The following is a 21,253-nucleotide window of genomic DNA, read 5'->3' on the forward strand; positions in this document are numbered from 1 at the left end:
TCTTTCTTTTTAATCTATATGGTTAATATTGTATGATAAAAGGGATTAAAAAGATAGGTAAAAAAGGGGATTGATGTTCATGTTATAAAGCTTTGTGTTTTCAAACCTCTAGAGCAAAGGGGCAGTGACTTTATAATAGCAGCATGGAAGAAGAAAGACGAGCAGATGAAGAAGAAATGGAACTTGGTGGGGTTTCAATCATTGTAAATTAATGATTCAGTTTGAATGAAGTTTGTCAAATTAATATTAGAATCAAACATTAGCTCAACATAATCACCCATGCACGTGTTATGTATATATGTGTATCCAATTAAGATCATGAGAACCAAGGTGAAGTAAAAACACAAGGTATTACACGAATAAGTTTTTGAATAATTTATAGCTTTAAGATTAAAAGATTTGAAGATTTCAAGTTAATTACATATATAGAATTCAAATTACAAAACCAATGACTATTTAAAGTTCAAATATCAAATCATGCAACTCTTTCTTTTGAATCATGAAGTTGTTTTGCTCATATTTGGTACAACAATAGCTGAACCACATAGTACTTCATAAGTTATTTCATACGTTGGATGCTGTTAATTATGGCACACTGTCAACCGTATCTTTGTAAGAGGCTTAACTCATGCTAATTACTAATGTTTATTATTCATAATCTAATACTAGCTCTTTTCATTATTTCATTCTAATACGAGGAGATTTAACTAAGTGATTAATTAGGGCCTCGGTGGGTTTTTTGGGTTATAATCTCTGAAAATGTTATTGTAGGTTCATAAATAATATTTTGTAATTTGAATCTAGAGTTGTTAAATCATTATTTTTAAGAATATTAGAATTTTTAATTTTTTTTATTATTATGAAGTTAAGTAACCTTTCATAATACTAGCAACTCCCAAACTAATCCTCTTGTCTCAATTAAATCGTATTTTTTTTGGTGTAATTACCCATGTAATTTTGTCTATCCATTTATGATGGAATTGTAATCTCTGTCCTATTTTATATAAACTATTCAATTTATTCTTATTATAGATGTTTGTTGTTTTGCTCTTGTCAGTTTGTACTATTTTCACTTTAATAAATTGTGATTTACTCATTTTCATTAAAAAAAAATTATAATACTATATATATATATTTGCTAACATATTAAAATAATATTGGTTTGTATATTTTAAAATTATCTAACTAGAGTACATCATATGAGATCATTATATTTATGTAATTATTTCTTATCAGTGAATTAGCACTTTATGTAATTATTTTTTATAATTTTAGTTGCATTTATTAATCATCCAATTAATTTATCAAACTGATTTGGTTTTGACAATTTCCTTTGTTTTTTTTCCCATTAAAATCTTTAAAAAATTCCTAAAGAGAAAACCTTGTCCTTGCATCACTTGTTCCGAAATTCTCAATTTCTAAACCCAATCTCCAATCTTAAGGTATCCATGTGAGAGAATTAAACTTTATTTTAAGGAACCATTTATTTATTTGCTTATTTATTTTATTCATTCATACTCAATAGATATATATATATATATAGAAAAACATCATCTAGGTAAGTACCTAGATTTCAAATCTAGGGATGTTTTAAATCTAAGCCGTTGGATCATCATTTGATGGTTGATTGTTTACTTAAACACTGTATATTTTTTTTTTTACTTTTTATGATTACTGTACAACACTGTAGAACGCGGTTTCTACTGTTCATAATGATAAGAGCCATCAGATTACCATCCAATGGCTACTATGGACATACCTAGATTTGAAATCTAGGGACGTCCCTAATTGATGGGTCCTCTCTCTCTCTCTCTCTCTATATATATATATAACTATGATGTTTTAAACTTGTGTATATATATATACATAGTCATATATATTAATTTTATTGATAAACTAAGTTTATGGATGGACACACACATGTGGTTGAAACCATGCTGGATCAGAAGCAATCATGTGGCCCTCATCCTTTCTTCAAACCGTCTTTCCTTTTATACATTTCTCATCCATGGCTCACCACCTTTTATACCACCTCATGTCTTCCCTCTTGGCATGCCTGCCTTCATTTCCAACTTTTTCCTTCTAATAAACATCATATAATTATATAAAATATGTAGCTGCTGCTTCTTCTTCTTTCTTTTTCTTTCTACTTCATGGATAATTAATATTAGGTTTTTTTTACCCCACCAATTTTTATGAATCACCAATTTTAAACGAACAAATGACATATTAAAAGTCTTATAAAAAAATGTATCACATTCTATATATGAGAATGTTTTAACTTATGTGACCCAAACTTCTATCACTTGGAGTCTCGAATAATCTTTTGTTGATAATATTAGAGATTTTCTAGCAGCATAGTTAATTATCATAGTATATGAATAAACTACAATCAACTATATTTTAACAACAAATTAATTATACTTAAGCAAGTGGATTTTGTGATATATATATATATATATATATGAAAATCAGTATGTGAAGCCAAAAATCTACTTGGATCATTTAACATTACATTAAATATTAATATTTATTTTTGGTTTGAGAAATTAAAGATTTTATATTTGCCTGTCTCAAATTTATTAAATCCAAATTTTAATATTTTAATCCTAAAAGAGGCCATTTTGTAAATACATTCATCTAACCAAACAATATATATAGATGGATATATATTCAGATACACATTGAAAATTACAATAATTATAAATCCATATTTTGAATAACTAAAAACCCATATTTAATTAATAATAGAAAACATCACATTATATTTTATATTTTATTTTATTTTTTAGGATAATTTGGACAAGCCACCGTCTCCGGCCCTCCCTCTCTCTCTTTCTCACTCACACATCCCTGTAGCATTATAATTTTCTCCCGGGCAGTTAGAGCTGAGAGGTGTCTATATTAACCTTATTCATTCACCCACAACTATTTAGGAAAAGATTAGCAAAATACAAAAGACCAATAAGTGAACAAAGTGAAGCTGGTGAAAGTACAAGTGCTTTTAACATTGTAAAAAGAGAATAAAATAAACAAAAGAATGGTGGTAGAGTAAATAAGGGGGGGCACTCAAGTTCATCATTCCAAACAAGGTTAAAAGCTGGTATATTTACAGTAATCAAGGCAGCATCAACAACAAAAACCAAGAAACAAAAAGAGAAAAAAAAGAAAAGAAAAGAGAGACAGAGAAAGAGAGTATATATATATAGAAAGAAAGACAAGCATCCGGCATAGTTTACTTGGTTAACATAATTTAATTCATATATTCATTGTTGTTTCCTCATTCTTAATTCCATTTGGGTGGTCCGTGTGAGGGGACCTTGCTTGGAATGTGGGTTTACTGCCCCCATGCTCACATCCACCCAAAATTAATTTATATATATATATATTATTATATTATTAAGAATCAATGAACCAAAGCAAAGTTTAAAAAGTATTTGCAGGTTGGGTTTGGATCAGATTCAGATTTTATGTAATATAATGAGTTGGTATGATGAGATTCTTCCATTCGTTTATGATATTTGTTATATTTAAAATATGCTATTTTTATATAATTATTATTATCATTTATACAATTTTATTTAAAATAGATTTTTACAAGATCAATTTTTAATGAGTTTTTACATTAAAAAAACCCCTTTAAAATTTTTTAAAAATATATATAACTTTCAAAATTTAATGTACTTAATTATATAAATTTATGTTCTTCACATGCAGGATTACAAAAAATAATAATTATATAATATATTAAAAATAGTGAATAATTACATAATATGAGTTTTGGGATGAAAATTAATTATAAAATATTATTCTGAAGAGCAAATAGTCTAATTTGTAAAGACGTACACATGAAAGAATCCGAGGGATATATATATATATATAGATAACTTTTCTTTTCAATTTGAGAAAATAATCACCTATTTAATATATATATATATATGTATATTTTAAAAAAAATATATATTTAATATATTTACTTATATGATCATGAACATGATCATAATACTCCTTAAGTCTCTTTCTCCGACTATAAATAGAGGATATATTAACCCTTCTTCCTTCCAGAAAACCAGTGAGAGAAAACCCAAGGGAGATAGATAGAAAGAAGTTCAAATGGGATCAGCTCCAAATGGAGGAGATGACAAGGTGGTGGAAACAGTGATGGTTGGAAGGTACATAGAGATGGAGAGGGATGGTGAGAACAAAACCATGAAATCTCGTCTCTCTGGTCTTCTTTGGCATGGTGGCTCAGCCTATGATGCATGGTTTAGCTGTGCTTCCAACCAGGTCATTTTCTTCATTACTTTTTCTTTTCTTTGTTTCATGATCCTTCATGAACTAAAATGAAATGAAATGAATGAATGAGTGAATGAATGAAGTTGGGGTTGCATGCATGGTGTTTGTTTTCAGGTTGCTCAGGTGTTACTAACATTGCCATACTCCTTCTCCCAACTGGGAATGGCCAGTGGGATCACATTACAACTCTTTTATGGACTCTTGGGAAGTTGGACAGCCTATCTCATCAGCATCCTTTATGTGGAGTATAGAACCAGGAAAGAAAGAGAGAAGGTGGACTTCAGAAACCATGTTATTCAGGTATAAATTTATTTTTATATGTTCATGCACGCATAAGAAGTTTAGAATGATTTAAAGAGTTGTTAAGATATTTGTTTGATGTCTTGTTTGAAGTGGTTTGAAGTGTTGGATGGACTTCTGGGAAAACAGTGGAGGAATGTGGGGTTAGCGTTTAACTGCACCTTTCTTCTCTTTGGTTCTGTCATTCAACTGATTGCTTGTGCTAGGTTTGTCATTCGTCCCTTCATTCAAAGTCATTATTATTATTATTATTATTATTTTTCAATGTTTTGTCCGTAGCTTATTATGTCTCATCTCTCATGGCAGCAATATATATTACATTAATGACAAGTTGGATAAGAGGACATGGACATACATATTTGGAGCTTGCTGTGCTACCACAGTGTTCATCCCTTCATTCCATAACTATAGAATGTGGTCATTTCTAGGTTTAGTCATGACCACCTACACTGCTTGGTATCTCACCGTTGCTTCTCTCCTCCATGGCCAGGTATATATATAAATATATATACATATATACGTATATCATCTTTAAATAAAAAAAAAAGGAAGAAAAAAGAGGTTTTATACTTATTATATATATGCTATAATTTTATAATACACAGGTTGAGGGAGTGAAGCATTCTGGTCCTACGAAGATGGTCCTATACTTTACAGGAGCCACCAACATTCTCTACACATTCGGAGGGCACGCTGTTACAGTGTAAGGCGACAAACCCCACTCTGTTTCCCAAAGTACACCTCTAAAAACAACTCCATTTTTATGAATCATCTTAAACAAAAGCTCCACCACTTTATTATTAAATATCTTCTCCATGTGACTTCTCTTCCACAAAGTGTGTCTCTTTTCACTCCCTAACTCTAATCTTTAACCAGAAAAAAAAGCACCTCCTCGAACTTTGCCTTTTCCTTATCACATAACGACAACAACTCTTTGCTGTCTCTTCCCGCCAACCCATTCATGTGATTCCCTTTCATATATATATATATATATACACACACACACATTATACACACACATTTTCATGCAAAACATAACCAGTCAAACAGGCCACTTCACTTTTTATCAGTATTCCCTCTCCGGTCCCTGGCATAGATTGTACGTGACAAAACAACAAACATAATAAAAACCAATAATTAACTCTGATTAATGAACTAAATGAATCAATGCAACTCAGGGAGATCATGCATGCAATGTGGAAACCCCAAAAGTTCAAGGCCATATACCTGATGGCAACGTTGTACGTGCTAACACTAACACTACCCTCAGCCATAAGTGTCTACTGGGCCTTCGGCGACGAGCTACTCAACCGGTCTAACGCGTTCGCTCTGCTACCACGCACGCCATGGCGCGACTCTGCCGTGGTGCTAATGCTGGTGCACCAGTTCATCACCTTCGGCTTCGCCTGCACACCGCTCTACTTTGTTTGGGAGAAAGCTATAGGAATGCACGATTGCCCGAGCATTTGCAAGCGCGCTGCTGCGCGCTTGCCCGTTGTGATACCGATCTGGTTCTTGGCCATCATATTCCCATTCTTCGGTCCTATTAACTCCACTGTTGGTTCTCTTCTTGTTAGCTTCACTGTCTACATCATCCCTGCTCTTGCTCACATGTTCACCTTCCGCTCTGCCACTGCTCGTGAGGTATTTTATTTTATTTTATTAATTATTTTATTTATTTAAGAAGAATAATTTAATAGTTTTAATGAAACGCAGAATGCGGTCGAGCAACCACCAAGGTTCGTTGGAAGATGGGTTGGATCCTATGCGATCAACATGTTAATTGTGGCATGGGTCTTTGTGGTTGGGTTTGGGTTCGGTGGATGGGCTAGCATGACTAATTTCATCCACCAAATTGATACATTTGGTCTTTTCACAAAGTGTTACCAATGTCCTCCACCGCCACCACCTCCACCAACAATGCCATCTATGCTTCCTGCTCCTACTACCATTGCACCAATTCTATCACCATTAACTTCAAGCACACATAACTACACAAGCACTGCAGCTATTTCTCCGTCTCCGGCTCCGTCCCCGGCTTTTATTGTTCATCAGCTTCTCCGTCATGGCCACCACCACCACCACCATAGGCCGTGAACCGGTTCAAGACAAGCTCAAATGAAATGGACTCGGTTTAATTTTGTCAAGCTAGCAGAGAAGCTCCTAGTTCATCAGTAGAACGTAGTAGTAGAGAGTTTAATGGGCATTGTTGCATTGGACTAGAGAGTACTTCTTATTTGATTGTTCAAAACAATACTGTATTACTCTAATGAAACAGGTTTGAGTTGTAATTTTTAAATGCTTTCCTTCTCTTTATCTTCTGCTCATGCGCACTATTGTCTTTTTATTTTTTTTTTAATTTTTATTTTTGGTTTTCTCCTTGTTGCATTATTGCTCTACTTTATTCTTATTCTGATAGAATAGTCCTACTGGAATTTTTGGGGTTATGACTACTAACTTTACTGCTTCCCAAGAATCAGTAGCCTCTGTTCACCTGAAAAAGGAAAGAGGTAGCAGAATGGAGTGGAGGACTGTCATTGCTTCAAAGGACACCTTTCATTTTATTGCATTAATTAACAATTGAAATAATGAAACACTTCAGATCACAACTTGCTGGCTTATCTCCAAAATAATTTTCCAAACATAAATGATGAGAAATGCAAGTTTAAAATCCACCACAGTAATCTAACTGAATCCTATGCATTTCACTCTCGTATTACTGTTGTTATTCTTGTTGTTTATTTCTTATTTTTGTTCCAAATACATCTCCAACCTCCACCGTGTTGAAGGAAAACTGAAAAGAAACTATTGTTGGTGTATTGCCTTGCTATAAAAATTAAGTCTGGCCAAAAATATGAAATATAATGCAGACAGCAGTAATGGGTACTTGCTTTTCCCAAAAAGAACTATTACCCTCTTGCATAAATAGAATACGCATCTTTTGACAGGATTGTTTCAACTTAGAAAAAAATAAAGCTGAAGAAATGAAATGATAAATGATCCTGTCAATCTCACTTTCTTATTTCAACGGTTCATTCCAAAAGTAAAGGTTAGACAATAATTATCATTATCACATGCTACTATACTTCCCTTCTATTAATTACCACTTTTAAATTTAAAACACTAAAACACATTCAAGGATTTTGATCTATCAAGTATATACTATCCATAGAAAATAAATGGTTCAAATTCACTCAAGCTTCAAGAAGCGCATTTGTCTCCCTATGATGTAATCCTGGCAGCGCCAAAAGAAAATGTGTTGGAATAGGTTGATAGGGAGAGTTTAGGTTTTTTGACCAATCCCTTTATATTTGACCCAAATCCCGCTTATTAAGTACTAAACAACATGATTGGACCCATGTGACACACTTAATATATATTCCTAGTACATCATAAGTATAATGAACAGCAACTTATTAAATCCATTTAACTGTTCATATGGTTTAATCAAAACGATATAAAGAAACATACATATGGATATGTGGATAAATATTAGAATTGAAGTCTTGAATTCTTGTCTATCTTACCACACGTTACTATTGTGGCAAATCAGTGTGCAAGAAAAAAAAAATTATGACATGATTAATTAAGTGGAAAACCAAATTTCAAACTATTATTATTGTTATTGTGCATGTCGAAGCGTTGATTGCAGTGATAAGTGATAAACTCCTTTTTCACACAAAAATAATTATTATTAAAATAAGGTTTTCCACACACATGAAAGAGTGATTTACACAAAGAATATGTTGGTTTTTATGAACACGACACATTTTAAAACTCATTTCCAATGGCACTGCACACAAAAACAGTATGAGGCTATGAGCAACAAACCACATAAAAGCAACAAAGTTCTACCTCCAACCAAGAGGACACCAAAAGGCCATGAATCCGGGATATAACAGAGAGCATTTCACCCCAGATAGATTTCAGATACTTTAATGAACATACACACAGCTCATGGGGAATGGCACCTTTTTTTATGCGTCTGTAATTGAGTGTAAGTAACATATGTGTAAGGTACGGCACGCCCACTTCCCTGGTTCAGTAGTTTTGTATCTTTTGGACTGAAAATAAACCCAAACCATTCATATTATGGCAAAAAGAAACATATGAAATGCCGGGCGATAATTGCCTTAATTTCTAAAGCTTATTTCACCTGAAACAAATACCAAAACCTAACACTGCTAATTTTATCAACTTTACTCTTTGCCCACTGTCAAAGTCTAATACTAATATTCCCATATAAACACACCCATACATATGACTTTGGGTTGACTAAAAAGGAATGAGAAAAGAAGAAAGATATAATTTTTAGACCCAGTTCTTCATGTCAGAAGGAATTCCATTTAGCCCGGTGCTGAGGCCAGAGAAATGGTGCAAATAACCAGAGACTATCAATAAATTTTAGAGTATAATCAACATTTACAACCCATGTTCCACAGAAACAAAGGGCAAAGTCCAAAAATCAATGAAAATTCCATTATAATTATCTCATCAGAAAAATGCTATTTATAAAATAAAGTATAAGATTCCTAAGTGCTAAAGTCACTGAATGGTTAGGTTGCCAATCTTAAAACAGACTCCTTGTTAATTAGATAGAGAATATCACCAAGATCTTGTAATTTGCTGTATTACCTGTTCCAATTCTACCGGTAATCATTCGAAAGCTTCACATCAACATATAAGATACTTGGTATGTCAATATCTTATGGATCTGAAACCTGTTCCTGAATTGCTCTATTCTCAATGTTATACCTTGAGGAATCAAACCTCCATGCTCTTTGGCACCAGATTTTGAGCCTCGCGAATCCACTTGGAAGTTGATTATGATTCACTCTTACATTATTTCACAAATTAAAAAACATAAATTGTACCAAACTTCGTTTTATCTTCGCTTCAAAAATAAAAAACCTATAAGATGGTTTCAGACTGAATATTTAGAAATCAAACCTCAATCCTACGAGCTGGCAACATTTTCCTATAAGCAAGGCACAAAAATCATGGCTTTCAACCACACATGGGAGAGAACCTATTGCTAATATCTAAAAGGAATTGGATTAGTTATCTCGGAATTAAACCCTTAATCCACATAACTGCGCAAGATAGATTAAGCTAGTTAGAATAAAGAATAGAACATTTAGGAAAAAGTTACTTCTCACTTATTCCCATCCAAACGCTTTAAGATAGAATAAAAAATAGAACATCTAGGAAAGGGATAATTCTCACTTATTCCCGACCAAACGTTTCAAGCTAGTTAACATAAAAAATAAAATATTTAAGAAAGGGCCACTTCTCACTTATTCCTGTCTAAACGCTTTAAGCTACTTAGGATAAAAAAATATAGAACATTTAGGAAAGGGCTACTTCTCATTTATTCCTGTCCAAACACTTGTAAGCAAAGCAATAATATATTGTGCCAAACAATGGAAGGGTGAGGGAAATTTTTGACCGCAAAAGCTAGTTGCACATACAACGGATAAAATCCATAGGACCTGTAGCTTCAAACATTAAAATAATAATAATAAAAAAAAGACAAACTTTTGTGTTTAAACAATGCTAGCTTGCATCAAACTCTGCAATCCAAACCAATGGGTAGCACACCATTCATTAAATATATAAGATCATGGTTCATAACAGAAGCAATTTGTTCAGAAAATTAAATTAAATCAATACATTTTTTCTTCCTCATAATAATAATAATGGATAGTTCCCCATCTTGATAATTGATGAGTAAAAGAATTATCTGGTAATCTTCAATCATCTATATGTAAGTCAGTAAAATGCTCTCAAATGTTTCTAGTTAACACATAAATTTCGCCAAATAAAAAAGGAAAACGTTGTATGTTTGGCAACCCCAAACATATAGAAGCACTCGTCACTCTGAGAGTAATATGATTCATGGGAAACACATTTTATCACCCCATTTTACTGAAAAGATTCAACTACTGCTTTCCTTCTTATCCTCAAGAAAGTTTATTTGCACTATAGTAGTGGGAAAGTCATTGGAGTGGACTGACTTCACCTACTTCAAATGCTTATATGCCTTTAAAATGGGGGAAGTGACGACACTTCCATTACTTTAATACTTCCTTTAATATGAATTAAATCTACTTCAAAATTTATTTTCACTGACAAGGAGGCAGTGAGTAGTATATAAAAACTCCCTTCTGCTACTTCAATACTCTCACTTTTCACAAAATGCAAAATGAACAACAAAACTACTAGCTAAAAATGATACTACTTCCAAAACACTCTAAAGACTCACAGGCACTTCTTCACTTCAAATCACTTCAAAGCAAATAAACACCTCCTCACTGATGCTAGATCCTCTTAGATATCACAAGATAAACATAAAATAGAATTATCTGATCCTCTTCAATCAAGTACATGCAATTCAGTGGAAGTCTCAAATGTTTCTAATGAACATAGAATATTAACAAGGAAAAACGTAGTAGATCTAGAAATAAACTTTGAAATCAAAGTAGCCAGCAGAGAACAAAGAAATCACCAATCATACATTTGAGAATTTATCCAGAATCAGAAGCAAGAGATCACAAAGAGAAGAAAAAAAAAAAAACCACAGATCAAAATCCATATATATGTGCCATCAAACACGACATTCATCATCCAAACATTGACCAAGATCTAAAGCAACACCATAACAACAACAACAACCACAATAACAACAACAGCAGCAGCAACAACAACGAAATGAACACTAGAAGATCCAGAGATCCTTACCCTTGCTTGGAGTCGGGGCACTCCCTCGCAAAGTGCCCCGTCTCCCCGCAATTATAGCACCCACCACCACCTCCACCACCACCACCACCACCTCCATACCTGCCGCCGCCGCCGCCGCCTCCACCACGCTGATGACAATCCCTAGCCAAGTGCCCCGTTTCCCCACAGGTATAACACGCTCCCCTACCACCAAAACCCCCATCCCCACCACCTCTCCTCCCACCGCCGCGGCCATAACCTTCCCGACGGCCACCTCCACCCTGGCTAGCTCCTCCATCAATAGAGGAAACATCGACAGCCTTGGTTCGCCCATCATCTCCCTCGCTGATAAAAAACTCTACCTTCTCGCCATCAGTGAGGGTTCGGTAGCCATCAGACTGGATCGAGGACTGGTGAACGAAGAGATCCTCACGGCCATTGTCCGGCCTGATAAACCCGAAACCCCTCGACGAATCGAACCACTTCACCGTCCCCTTCTCCTTCTCCGCCATTGCTGATCACCGTGATCTCCTGCCCTTGTCGATGCTGACCCCCCCATTGTTTTCTTTTATTTATACCGTGCTCTTTCTTTTTGCATTCTAACCCCTATTAAAACTAAATATTGAAACTTTTTTTTTGTTTTGTTTTAATTTAATTAATTAATTAATTAATTAATTTTGCAATAAAACACGGAAGGGGATAGGGATGTTTTTTTATAAAAGACTACATGATTTGTTTAAAAATATTTTTGCAAGAATTATTGCGTTGAAGAAGTATATATAATTATCTATGTTTGCAGGGGTTTAAGTATAAAGAAATTATCCGCGGGTCCCATCGAAAGGATCACATCGCCGGTCAAGTCGGCATCCAAAAGAGATCGGACGGTAGGAAAATCGATAAGCATGAAAACTGGGCCGTCAGATTGGTTAGGGTTTGCTTTCTTCTGGATAATGTTGTTTTGTGCTATCTAGAACGTTGGATGTGTAATGGAGGGTTGGGATCATGTCAGGTCTCAGTTGGGTCCAAAGTCTGGTCAACTGCGAGGACGGTCATATTAGTAAGGCTAGTCAGGTGAGTCAGGCTAGTCACACTGCAATAGTCAAGATGACTTATATAAAAATAAAAAATTAATTGTACCCTTCATTTATTTAAAATAAATAATCTCTTGGTCCGTTGTTAATGGGTCTTCTCTCCATGGTGTTTATATCCTACCCAAAAAAAGTAAAATAAAATCATGAGACAAATATATTAAAAGATTTATTCATGTTATTAATTATTCATATCTTATAAAAAAATATTATGAATTTATTATTATTATTTTTCGCACATTGATTTTGATAGTTTATAGAAATCATCTATTTTAAGTTGAAGTAAAAAATATTAAGGTTATTAGTCCTGTATATGTTTCAGTGATATTATATATATATATATACCCACACACCTTGTAACTTATAATAAATATAACCATTGATCATAAATATATAAATAACTTCTTTCTTTACATCGCACCAGAGCCTTAACAACAACTCACGATCCTCATGCCGTCTACCGATTGGACTCCATCCAAAGCTCCTCCTCCGACACCGACAACATCATCAACAACACCGACATTGCTATCATCAACTAAGATCCGGCCATCTACAACATTCGGTCATTTTCTCTTTATCTTCTCTCTTCTCAAGATCCTGCCATCTCCTCCTAGATCGGGCATCTACAAGTGAGATCCGGTCACCCATAACATAGATCAGGTCTCATTCTTGTCCTTTCTCTCAACATCAGGCCATCTCCTCATAGATCCGGTCATCATTATTCTATTGTCTTTCCTACTATCCCCTCCAAAACAAATATGATGTTTACTCTGTTTTTATTACCTTTAAAGCTCTTGTTGAAAATTATTTCTCTTCCATCATCAAAACTTTGTTTACAGACAATGGAGGAGAATATGTCGCTCTTCGCTCACTCCTTTCCACTAGTGGCATCACTCATCTCACCACTCCACCACATACACCTGAACACAATGGCTACTTTGAACGTCACCATCTACACATTGTTGAAACCGACCTTGCACTATTACATCATGGATCTCTCCCAACAACATTTTGTTCTCATGCTTTTGCCACAACTGTGTATCTCATTAATCTAATGCCCAAGGAGAACCTTTCCTTTTTGTCCTCCTTCCAAAAGCTCTTCGACAAACAGGTGCTATCCATCAAATTTTGAGTTTTTGGTTGTCTTTGTTTTCCGTGGTTACGTCCTTACAATTTCACAAACTATCTCCTCGATCTCATCTGTGTCTCTTTCTTGACTATTCTCTCACTCATAGTGCTTTTCTATGCTTTGGTTTTTCTGATCATCGTGTTTTTGTTTTCAGACATGTTCATATTGTTGAACATGAGTTCACATATCCATCTTATCAATCCTTGTCTTGCTCCACCCCGGACTCAGTACTAAATGCTACCTCATGGCTTCCTGTACCACAATTATCTTCATCTGACTGTTTGGCACCAAGTGATCCGACACTTCCTTCTTCAGTCACATTACAAGTAGCACCAATCCTGGATGCTGAGTGTGCCTTATTTGATGCTTCCCTAGGCACCATCACTGCTCCTCTGGCTTCTTCTACTCCTGGCACCTCTAACTTGGAGCCCAAAGCTTCTTCTCATGGGAAATCTCATCCCATGATCATCAGACTCAAGAATTCCATCATTAAGCCTAATCCCAAATATGGTATTGCTACTGTAGTTTCTGGTGACACTGAGCCTTTCACTGTCTCCCAAGCGATGCAGAATCCACTGTGGGCACAGGCCATTCATGATGAGTATCACGCTCTTCTTCGGAATCACACTTAAAACCTTGTTTCTCCAGATCCAAAACAAAATATTGTTGGCAACAAGTGGGTTTTCCGCATTAAACATCATCCTGATGGCTCCATTGATAAATACAAGGTACGACTAGTTACAAAAGGATTTCATTAGCATCCTGGCATTGATTTTGCATGAGACCTTCAGTCCAGTTGTCAATTTTGTTACCATCTGTACGATCCTCTCTATCGCCCTACTCTATTAGTGGCCTCTTAAACAACTGGATGTTCATGATGCCTTTCTTAATGGGCATCTTACTGAAGAGGTGTTTGTGGAACAACCATAGGGTATGATTGATCCCCAATTCCCTCAACATGTCCGTCGCTTATGCAAAGCTCTCTATGGCCTTAAAAAGGCATGCTTGGTATAATGAACTGACAGGTTTTCTTCAAACTCTTTGTTTTGTTGTCTCTCGGGCTGATACCTCACTGTTCATTCTCATCAAGAATTATAACATAATCTACTTTGTGGTATATGCAGATAATCTTATTATTATAGGCAGTGATTTATCCTTGGTCGACCACATCATTCAATAGTTGAATGCCAATTCTGTGGTATTGAAGTTCTACCAACTTCTACTGGTTTACTTCTTACTCAGCATAAATACCTTATTGATCTCCTTCTGCACCATAACATGCTTGATTCCAAACTAGTTTCTACATCTATTGTTGTTGGTGTCTCATTATCCATATCTGATGGATCCCCAGCTACTAATCCCACTCGTTTTCGACAGGTCATTAGTGGTATTCAATATCTTTGCTTGACTCGCCCAGATATATCCTATGCTATAAACTCTCTCAGTTTATGCATGCCCCATTTGAAACTCATTGGGGTGCTGTTAAGCGTCTTCTTCAATATCTTAATGGCACTCGAAATCTTGGGATTCACTTGTTATCTGATACATCTTTATATTTCATGGTTACTCGGATGATGATTGGTCTGGTGATCCTAACAACCATACTTCTACTGGAACTTATATTATGTTTCTTGGTGCCAATCTCGTTTCCTGGCGTTCCACCAAACAGCAGACAGTTGCCCGCTCTTCCACTAACTTTGAATATCGTGCTATTGTTGGTACTGCTGCTGAGTTACAATAGATTCGATTTTTACTTACCGAGCTTTATATCCTTGTATTACGTGTACCTACTATCTACTCAGATAATCTTGGGGCTACTTATTTGTGTGCTAATCCAGTCTGCCACACTCGGATGAAACATTTGGTTGTTGATTACCACTTTTGTTTGTGATCTTGTTCAGTCTTTGACACTTCGTATTGTTCATGTCTCTTTTACTAATAAACTTGCAGATGCTCTCACTAAGCCTCTGCATGTCCTAAACTAATTACGTGTTGTCACAAGATTGGTGTTACAGAATGGATACCATCTTAAGGGGGTGTATTAGGGTTATTAGTCTGTATATGTCTAAACATATACCCACACATCTTGTAACCTAGAATATTAAATATAACCAATGATCATAAATATACAAATAACTTCTTCCTCTGCAATATATATATATATATATATGCAAATTTTTGAAATTATAAACCATATATTTTATAATAAATTTGAATGCAATTTTCTGACCATTATCCAAGAAATAAAAAACTTTGTCTGTCCTGTAGTTGCTAATAATACACAAAATGAATCATGTGGAAATTCATAAACTAGCATCATTAGACATGCTCATCGAAATAAAGTATTTATAATAGTTTGCAAGTTTTTTCATATATATATATATATATATATTTTGTGTAAATCCATTGAATTGTTCCACAATTATTGATTGTGTGTTTAAAAGGAAAAAAATAGAGCAGGACTGGATTAAGATACTAATTTTGAATAAAGTTTTTTTTTGTTATTTTAATAGAAAAGAAAATTGAAAGAAAGGTGTTTGGGATAGTCAATGGAGGGGGTATTTGATTAGAGATTTTGGAATTAGAATTATATTCAATGGAGGAAAAAAATTATTATTTAAATATTATCATTGATATTAATATTAATATTATTATAAAACAAAATATTATTATTGATGTTAATTATTATTATTAATATTAGTCTTGCAACTATTTAAAATATTATGATCTATAGAAGACTTAGAAGTGTTATTATTATCATCATCATTAATATTGTTCAGGAGAATGATGTGCCTTCCGTAGTTTCAGAAGTAACAAAGTTCAATGGTGTTTTTATAGAATAATCTCTATTGGAATACAAGAGCAAAAACGCTTAAACACACATAAACCTTAACATATCTAAAGCCTAATCTATCATTAAAAAAAAATTCTGAAATAAATTCAAAACAGCTTGAATAATACAATCAAGTCCCCACAAAATTCAAGATACACTTGACAAATAATTTAGTTATAATATAATAATGATAATAATTATAAGAGAATAAGTATGTATATATGTATGCACATTATACGTGCATATATATATATATATATTTACTGAATTATGCATATGCATAATTAAGGGGCTAAATATTTAGTAAAAACGTGACAAATAAAGAGAATTAAGAGGCTTAAACAAGCTTTCATTGTGCATCACTTTCAAATATGTCTGTGTGATTGAAGTGCTTATGTTGTTCGGTGATTGAAGTGCTTATGTTGTTCGGCAATGTTTAATTATTGGTATGTGGTTTTCATAACTTATATAATTTTTTTAAAATATGATTGAAGATTTTCGGTGTGTGTGTGTGGGGAAGTGAGTTGCCCACATTGTCAATTAAAAACATGGCACAAATATTCCCCTCTGCTTTTGTTTTTGTTTTTGTTTTTTTGAAAAGGTAGATAAACTACTTCAATTAAAGTAAAAAATAATAAGAATACCACAACCCCAGTTCCAGAAGGAACATGGGAACAAAAGGACCCACAAGCAGTGGAACAGAAGACAAAAGACAAAACAAACAAAACGAGGCAAAACAGCTGCATCCACCACCCAAGACAAGAAACCCTCTAGCACATGCCCATCTCTGAATCCTCCTCCGGAGTCGGCTCCACACCCAGCTCCTCCACCGCAGTACCAAAGGACTCCAAGCTACGCCTGATAGCTGGGAGATGTTCCTCCATCTTTGCACGAAGCCCCTCAGCAGCTGCAGAAACCCAGTATAATAGCATACGGTCAATCTTCCGAATAATAGCATGTGCAGTAATATTAGAAACATTAAACATGCAATCATTTCGCGCAAGCCAAATATTCCACACAATCGCCTTCACCACTAACTCCCCGAAAACCTAGAGTTTGGTCTAACATTTGATCTCTACTCAGCCCACACCAGACTCAGCGAACTAGGCGGATTCGGGAGATCCAATAGCCTACCAAAATACCCCCACACCTGTCTTGCCAGAGGGCAAAATAGAAACAGATGGTCCACTGTCTCCGTCGCCGCATTACACAAAATACATGTAGCAGTTGGGAGCCGATTACATCTTCTAACTTCTAAATTCTCCAAGGTGAGAATCTTATCTTTCCAAGCTAACCAATTGAAGATATTAATTTTCTTTGGGCATGTACTTCTCCAGAAGATCTTCGCCACGGGACATCTGAGGCCACCATCATTTAGGAAAATATAAAAGGACTTAACCGAGAAGCAGCCATTCCCCGTCAGACGTCAACTCTTGGTGTCACCAGCCTCCCGGTCCTGAGCCTCCAATCGATCTTTGACAGCCAGTATACCCGCCTCCTCAGAGAAAGGCGCCTGCGACAACAGCAAACGCAACTCCCTAATAGAACCATCGGGGGAGTTAGCTCTTCGAAATTCCTCCTGCCACAACCACATAGGAGCTCTGCCATCAACCCAATTATCTTTCCAGAACAGGGTCGCCTCCCCAGAATGGATATCATGAGCAATACAACACCGTAAAGCTGGGAGACAGCGCAGTACCCCTTTCCAGAAAAAGGAAATTCTATCCGCTTGCCTAGGGAATAAATTCCACCGACTCATACCATAATTAAACTGTATCACCTCCGTGCTACACCAAGTCGGATCCGTCATAAACTTCCACCACCACTTTCCCATTAACGCCTGATTAAAATTCTAAAGATCTAAGATACCCCACCCCCCTTGATCTCGCGCACGACAGATATTATTCCAGCCAACCAGTCTGCAACTCGGGTGATCAATGTCCGTCCTAGACCACAAGAAGTCAAGTCTAATCCGGTTGATCTCCTTAATAACCCAACCAAGTAACTTAAACATAGACATCCAGTACGTTGGTACAGCAGTAAGCACTGAGCTTACCATTGTAAGGCGTCCCCCAATAGATAAGTGCTTTAATTTCCACGACGCCAGCCTACTTCGCACCTTAGAGATGAGTTGCTCCCAATCCTGTCTCCGTGGCCTTCTCCCAGAAATTGGAATACCCAGATAATTAATAGGGAGCATACCCCTTTCACAGCTAAGCGTAGCAGCGGCTTCCAAATCAGGAAGCACCCCCACCTCTGAAGAATAAAGACAAGTTTTGGAGAAATTGGTAGCCAACCCAGTCATCCCCTCAAACATGTAGAGAATCAACTTAATAATTCGCAAATCCTTAAGTCCACCTGTGGTCAGCACAAGCAAATCATCAGCATAGTGCAAATTACATCTATTGCCAAACTCCCCTATAGGTACACCAATCAAAACCTTCGACTGAAGGGCGTGTGCAAACATCGAACTCAGCACATCAGTAACCAAAACAAACAGCAACGGCGATAACGGGTCACCTTGTCGCAACCCACACTTGTACCTCACATATCCACTCGGGGAACCATTAACCAGAATGGATGCTTTAGACGACTTAAGAATACATTTTATCCACCCCAACCAACGTTCCCCGAAGCCTCGAGCCTCCAAAAGCTCTAAGAAAAAGTCCCAATCGACTCGATCAAAGGCCTTGTTGAAATCTACCTTCAAAATATGCCCCGGTATACTCCACTTGTGAATACTGAAAATGAGCTCCTCAGCCGTTGCAATATTATCTAAAATGCACCGCCCCTTAAGAAAGGCAGACTGATCCTTGTCCACCAACAAGTTGATCACCTTACTCAATCGCGTCGCTAACAGTTTCGAAATAATTTTCAAAGTAGAATTGATCAAACTGATGGGTCTGAAGTCGCTCGGGGACTCTGGCGAACTCACTTTAGGAATAAGGGCAATACAAGCCCAATTAATCCTTTCCAAATTGGCCCAGTGCCAATAGAAATCCTCACAAAGCCGAACAAGATCCGCACTTATCGTATCCCAGAATTGCTTGAAGAAATGGATTGGAAAGCCATCCGACCCTGGGGCTTTGTCCCCCCCCTAACGCAAATACTGCACCTTTTATTTCCTCAACAGAGAAAGGACCTTCCAAAATAGATAAATCAACAGTGTTTTTCAATTGGAAGAGTCGCTAGAGATCAACCCTAAGTTTGAAGGACCTACTACAGCCAAACTGATGCTTAAAGTGCTTAGTAAACACTTTGCCAATTTCACCGGTGTTCCTAACCAGGGTGCTTCCCTGCAAAATACAAGGGATGAAATTGCGATTCTTCCGACCATTCGCAATCGCATGGAAAAATTTGGTATTTTCATCACCCTCTTTGATCCACTGAATCCTCGATCTTTGTTTCCAGTAAATCTCTTCCTGCTTACGGATTTCCTCTAACTTGCAGGAAATATCAAGTTCGACCTGGCTCTCCCCAGAGGTAAGACTTCTGGATTCCTTAATAATATCAAGAGCCTCCATCTCCTGCATCAGAGCTAATTTCCTGAGTTTAATCGATCCAAAACTGTATTTAGCCCACTGACGCAACCGATCCCTCACCCCAACAATTTTCTTAGAGATAATGAAGGCACCACATCCCCCATGCTCAATCTCGGACCACCAATGCTGCACCAGATCATGAAAGCCCTCAATCGTGGTCTACACCTGCTCATTCCGAAAAGGCCTAGGCCTAGAAATATGGCAACCCACCTCAAGCCGAATCGGCACATGATAGGATCCCAGCCTAGGGAGAGTCAATTGAGTCACTCTAGGGAAATGTGATAACCATTCATTATTAACCAGGAAACGATCCAGTTTCACCCAAATAGGGTTCACTTGCCCATTGGTCCACGTAAATTTCCTCCCCACTGAAGGGGGTTCCTGTAGCTCCAATTTATTCAAGAAGGCATTGGCACTCCGGAAATCGTTCCAACTAATGTTACCAGAGGGTTTATCTGCCACGTTGAAAATCGCATTGAAATCTCCACAAATTATCCATGGAACACTCGCAACTCCTCTGGAACCACTCAGTTCCTCCCAGAAATCCCGCTTACGAGATCTCTCAGTAGGCCCATAGACCGTAGTACAACGCCATCTGAAATTATCCCTCCAAACCACAAAGTCAACTGACAAGCAAAACTCCCCTACTTGTCCCACAGTACCAATCAACAAGGCACTGTTCCATCCTAAAACAATACCCCCAGCCGACCCCTTAGCAGGAACAAAGGTAAACTGGTCCAGACTCGAACCCCCAATCTCCCTCCAGATAGCTGGCTGAACCAACTCAAGTTTTGTTTCTTGCAAGCAACACACATCCGCAAAATGCAAGTGAAAAAAATCTTTAACCAAAAAGCGTTTAGCTGGCCGACCCAGCCCCCTCACATTCCAATTAATAATATTCATTAACAACCACCTAGTTCCCACACCCCCCTGAGGGGGTGACCACTGGACCCTTACCGGTCATAGAGTGAGACTTTTCTAACGAGCGAATATGATTCACACAATCATTCACAGATTCAGAAAAAGAAATACCGCATGTATCACAATATTTAGCAATTTGGACATTGGACCACTCAGAAATAAACAGCGGTTTAGAGTAATTACTTTTATCTTTCTCCCCTCCAGTTCCCTTCTTCTTGGTTGACTTTGGTGGTTCAGTCAGGTACCCAACATCCTCAGTGAAACGTGAAGAAGGTTTCTTCGGCCTCTCACTTTTCCTAGTTCCCACCGCTAGCTCCTGCTCAGTGTTGCCACCCTGAAATCCCGGCAACAGCACCCGAAGGTTCCTCTCGAAATCAGTAATAGAGTCATCCGACTCTACATCGACCCCCTGTGAAATAGCATC

General features: G+C 36.5%; 2 protein-coding genes across 2 annotated transcripts; one reads left to right on the forward strand and one right to left on the reverse strand.

Annotated features, from left to right (window-relative positions):
* Nucleotides 1-4,077: 4,077 nt before the first annotated feature.
* On the forward strand, nucleotides 4,078-6,875 carry LOC120283585 (auxin transporter-like protein 2). Its single transcript, XM_039290293.1, has 7 exons — nucleotides 4,078-4,287; nucleotides 4,411-4,596; nucleotides 4,690-4,802; nucleotides 4,903-5,086; nucleotides 5,202-5,299; nucleotides 5,775-6,240; nucleotides 6,313-6,875. Exons 1-7 carry the CDS (start codon nucleotides 4,114-4,116, stop codon nucleotides 6,691-6,693), a joined length of 1,602 nt encoding a protein of 533 aa, XP_039146227.1. The 5' UTR covers nucleotides 4,078-4,113; the 3' UTR covers nucleotides 6,694-6,875.
* Nucleotides 6,876-11,089: 4,214 nt separating this feature from the next.
* Nucleotides 11,090-11,878, reverse strand: LOC120250025 (glycine-rich protein 2-like). The gene has a single exon (XM_039258761.1). It carries the CDS (start codon nucleotides 11,826-11,828, stop codon nucleotides 11,334-11,336), a length of 495 nt encoding a protein of 164 aa, XP_039114695.1. The 5' UTR covers nucleotides 11,829-11,878; the 3' UTR covers nucleotides 11,090-11,333.
* Nucleotides 11,879-21,253: the final 9,375 nt, after the last annotated feature.

The sequence above is a fragment of the Dioscorea cayenensis genome, chromosome 19 (assembly GCF_009730915.1).
Source record: "Dioscorea cayenensis subsp. rotundata cultivar TDr96_F1 chromosome 19, TDr96_F1_v2_PseudoChromosome.rev07_lg8_w22 25.fasta, whole genome shotgun sequence".
Classification (NCBI taxonomy): Eukaryota; Viridiplantae; Streptophyta; class Magnoliopsida; order Dioscoreales; family Dioscoreaceae; genus Dioscorea; species Dioscorea cayenensis.

Coding starts and splice junctions, on each gene's coding strand:
- LOC120283585 (XM_039290293.1), top strand. CDS start 4,114: ATGGGATCAGCTCCAAATGGAGGAGATGACAAGGTGGTGGAAACAGTG. Junction 5,087..5,201: donor CTTCTCTCCTCCATGGCCAG/GTATATATATAA, acceptor TATAATACACAG/GTTGAGGGAGTGAAGCATTC. Junction 5,300..5,774: donor GGAGGGCACGCTGTTACAGT/GTAAGGCGACAA, acceptor AATGCAACTCAG/GGAGATCATGCATGCAATGT.
- LOC120250025 (XM_039258761.1), bottom strand. CDS start 11,828: ATGGCGGAGAAGGAGAAGGGGACGGTGAAGTGGTTCGATTCGTCGAGG.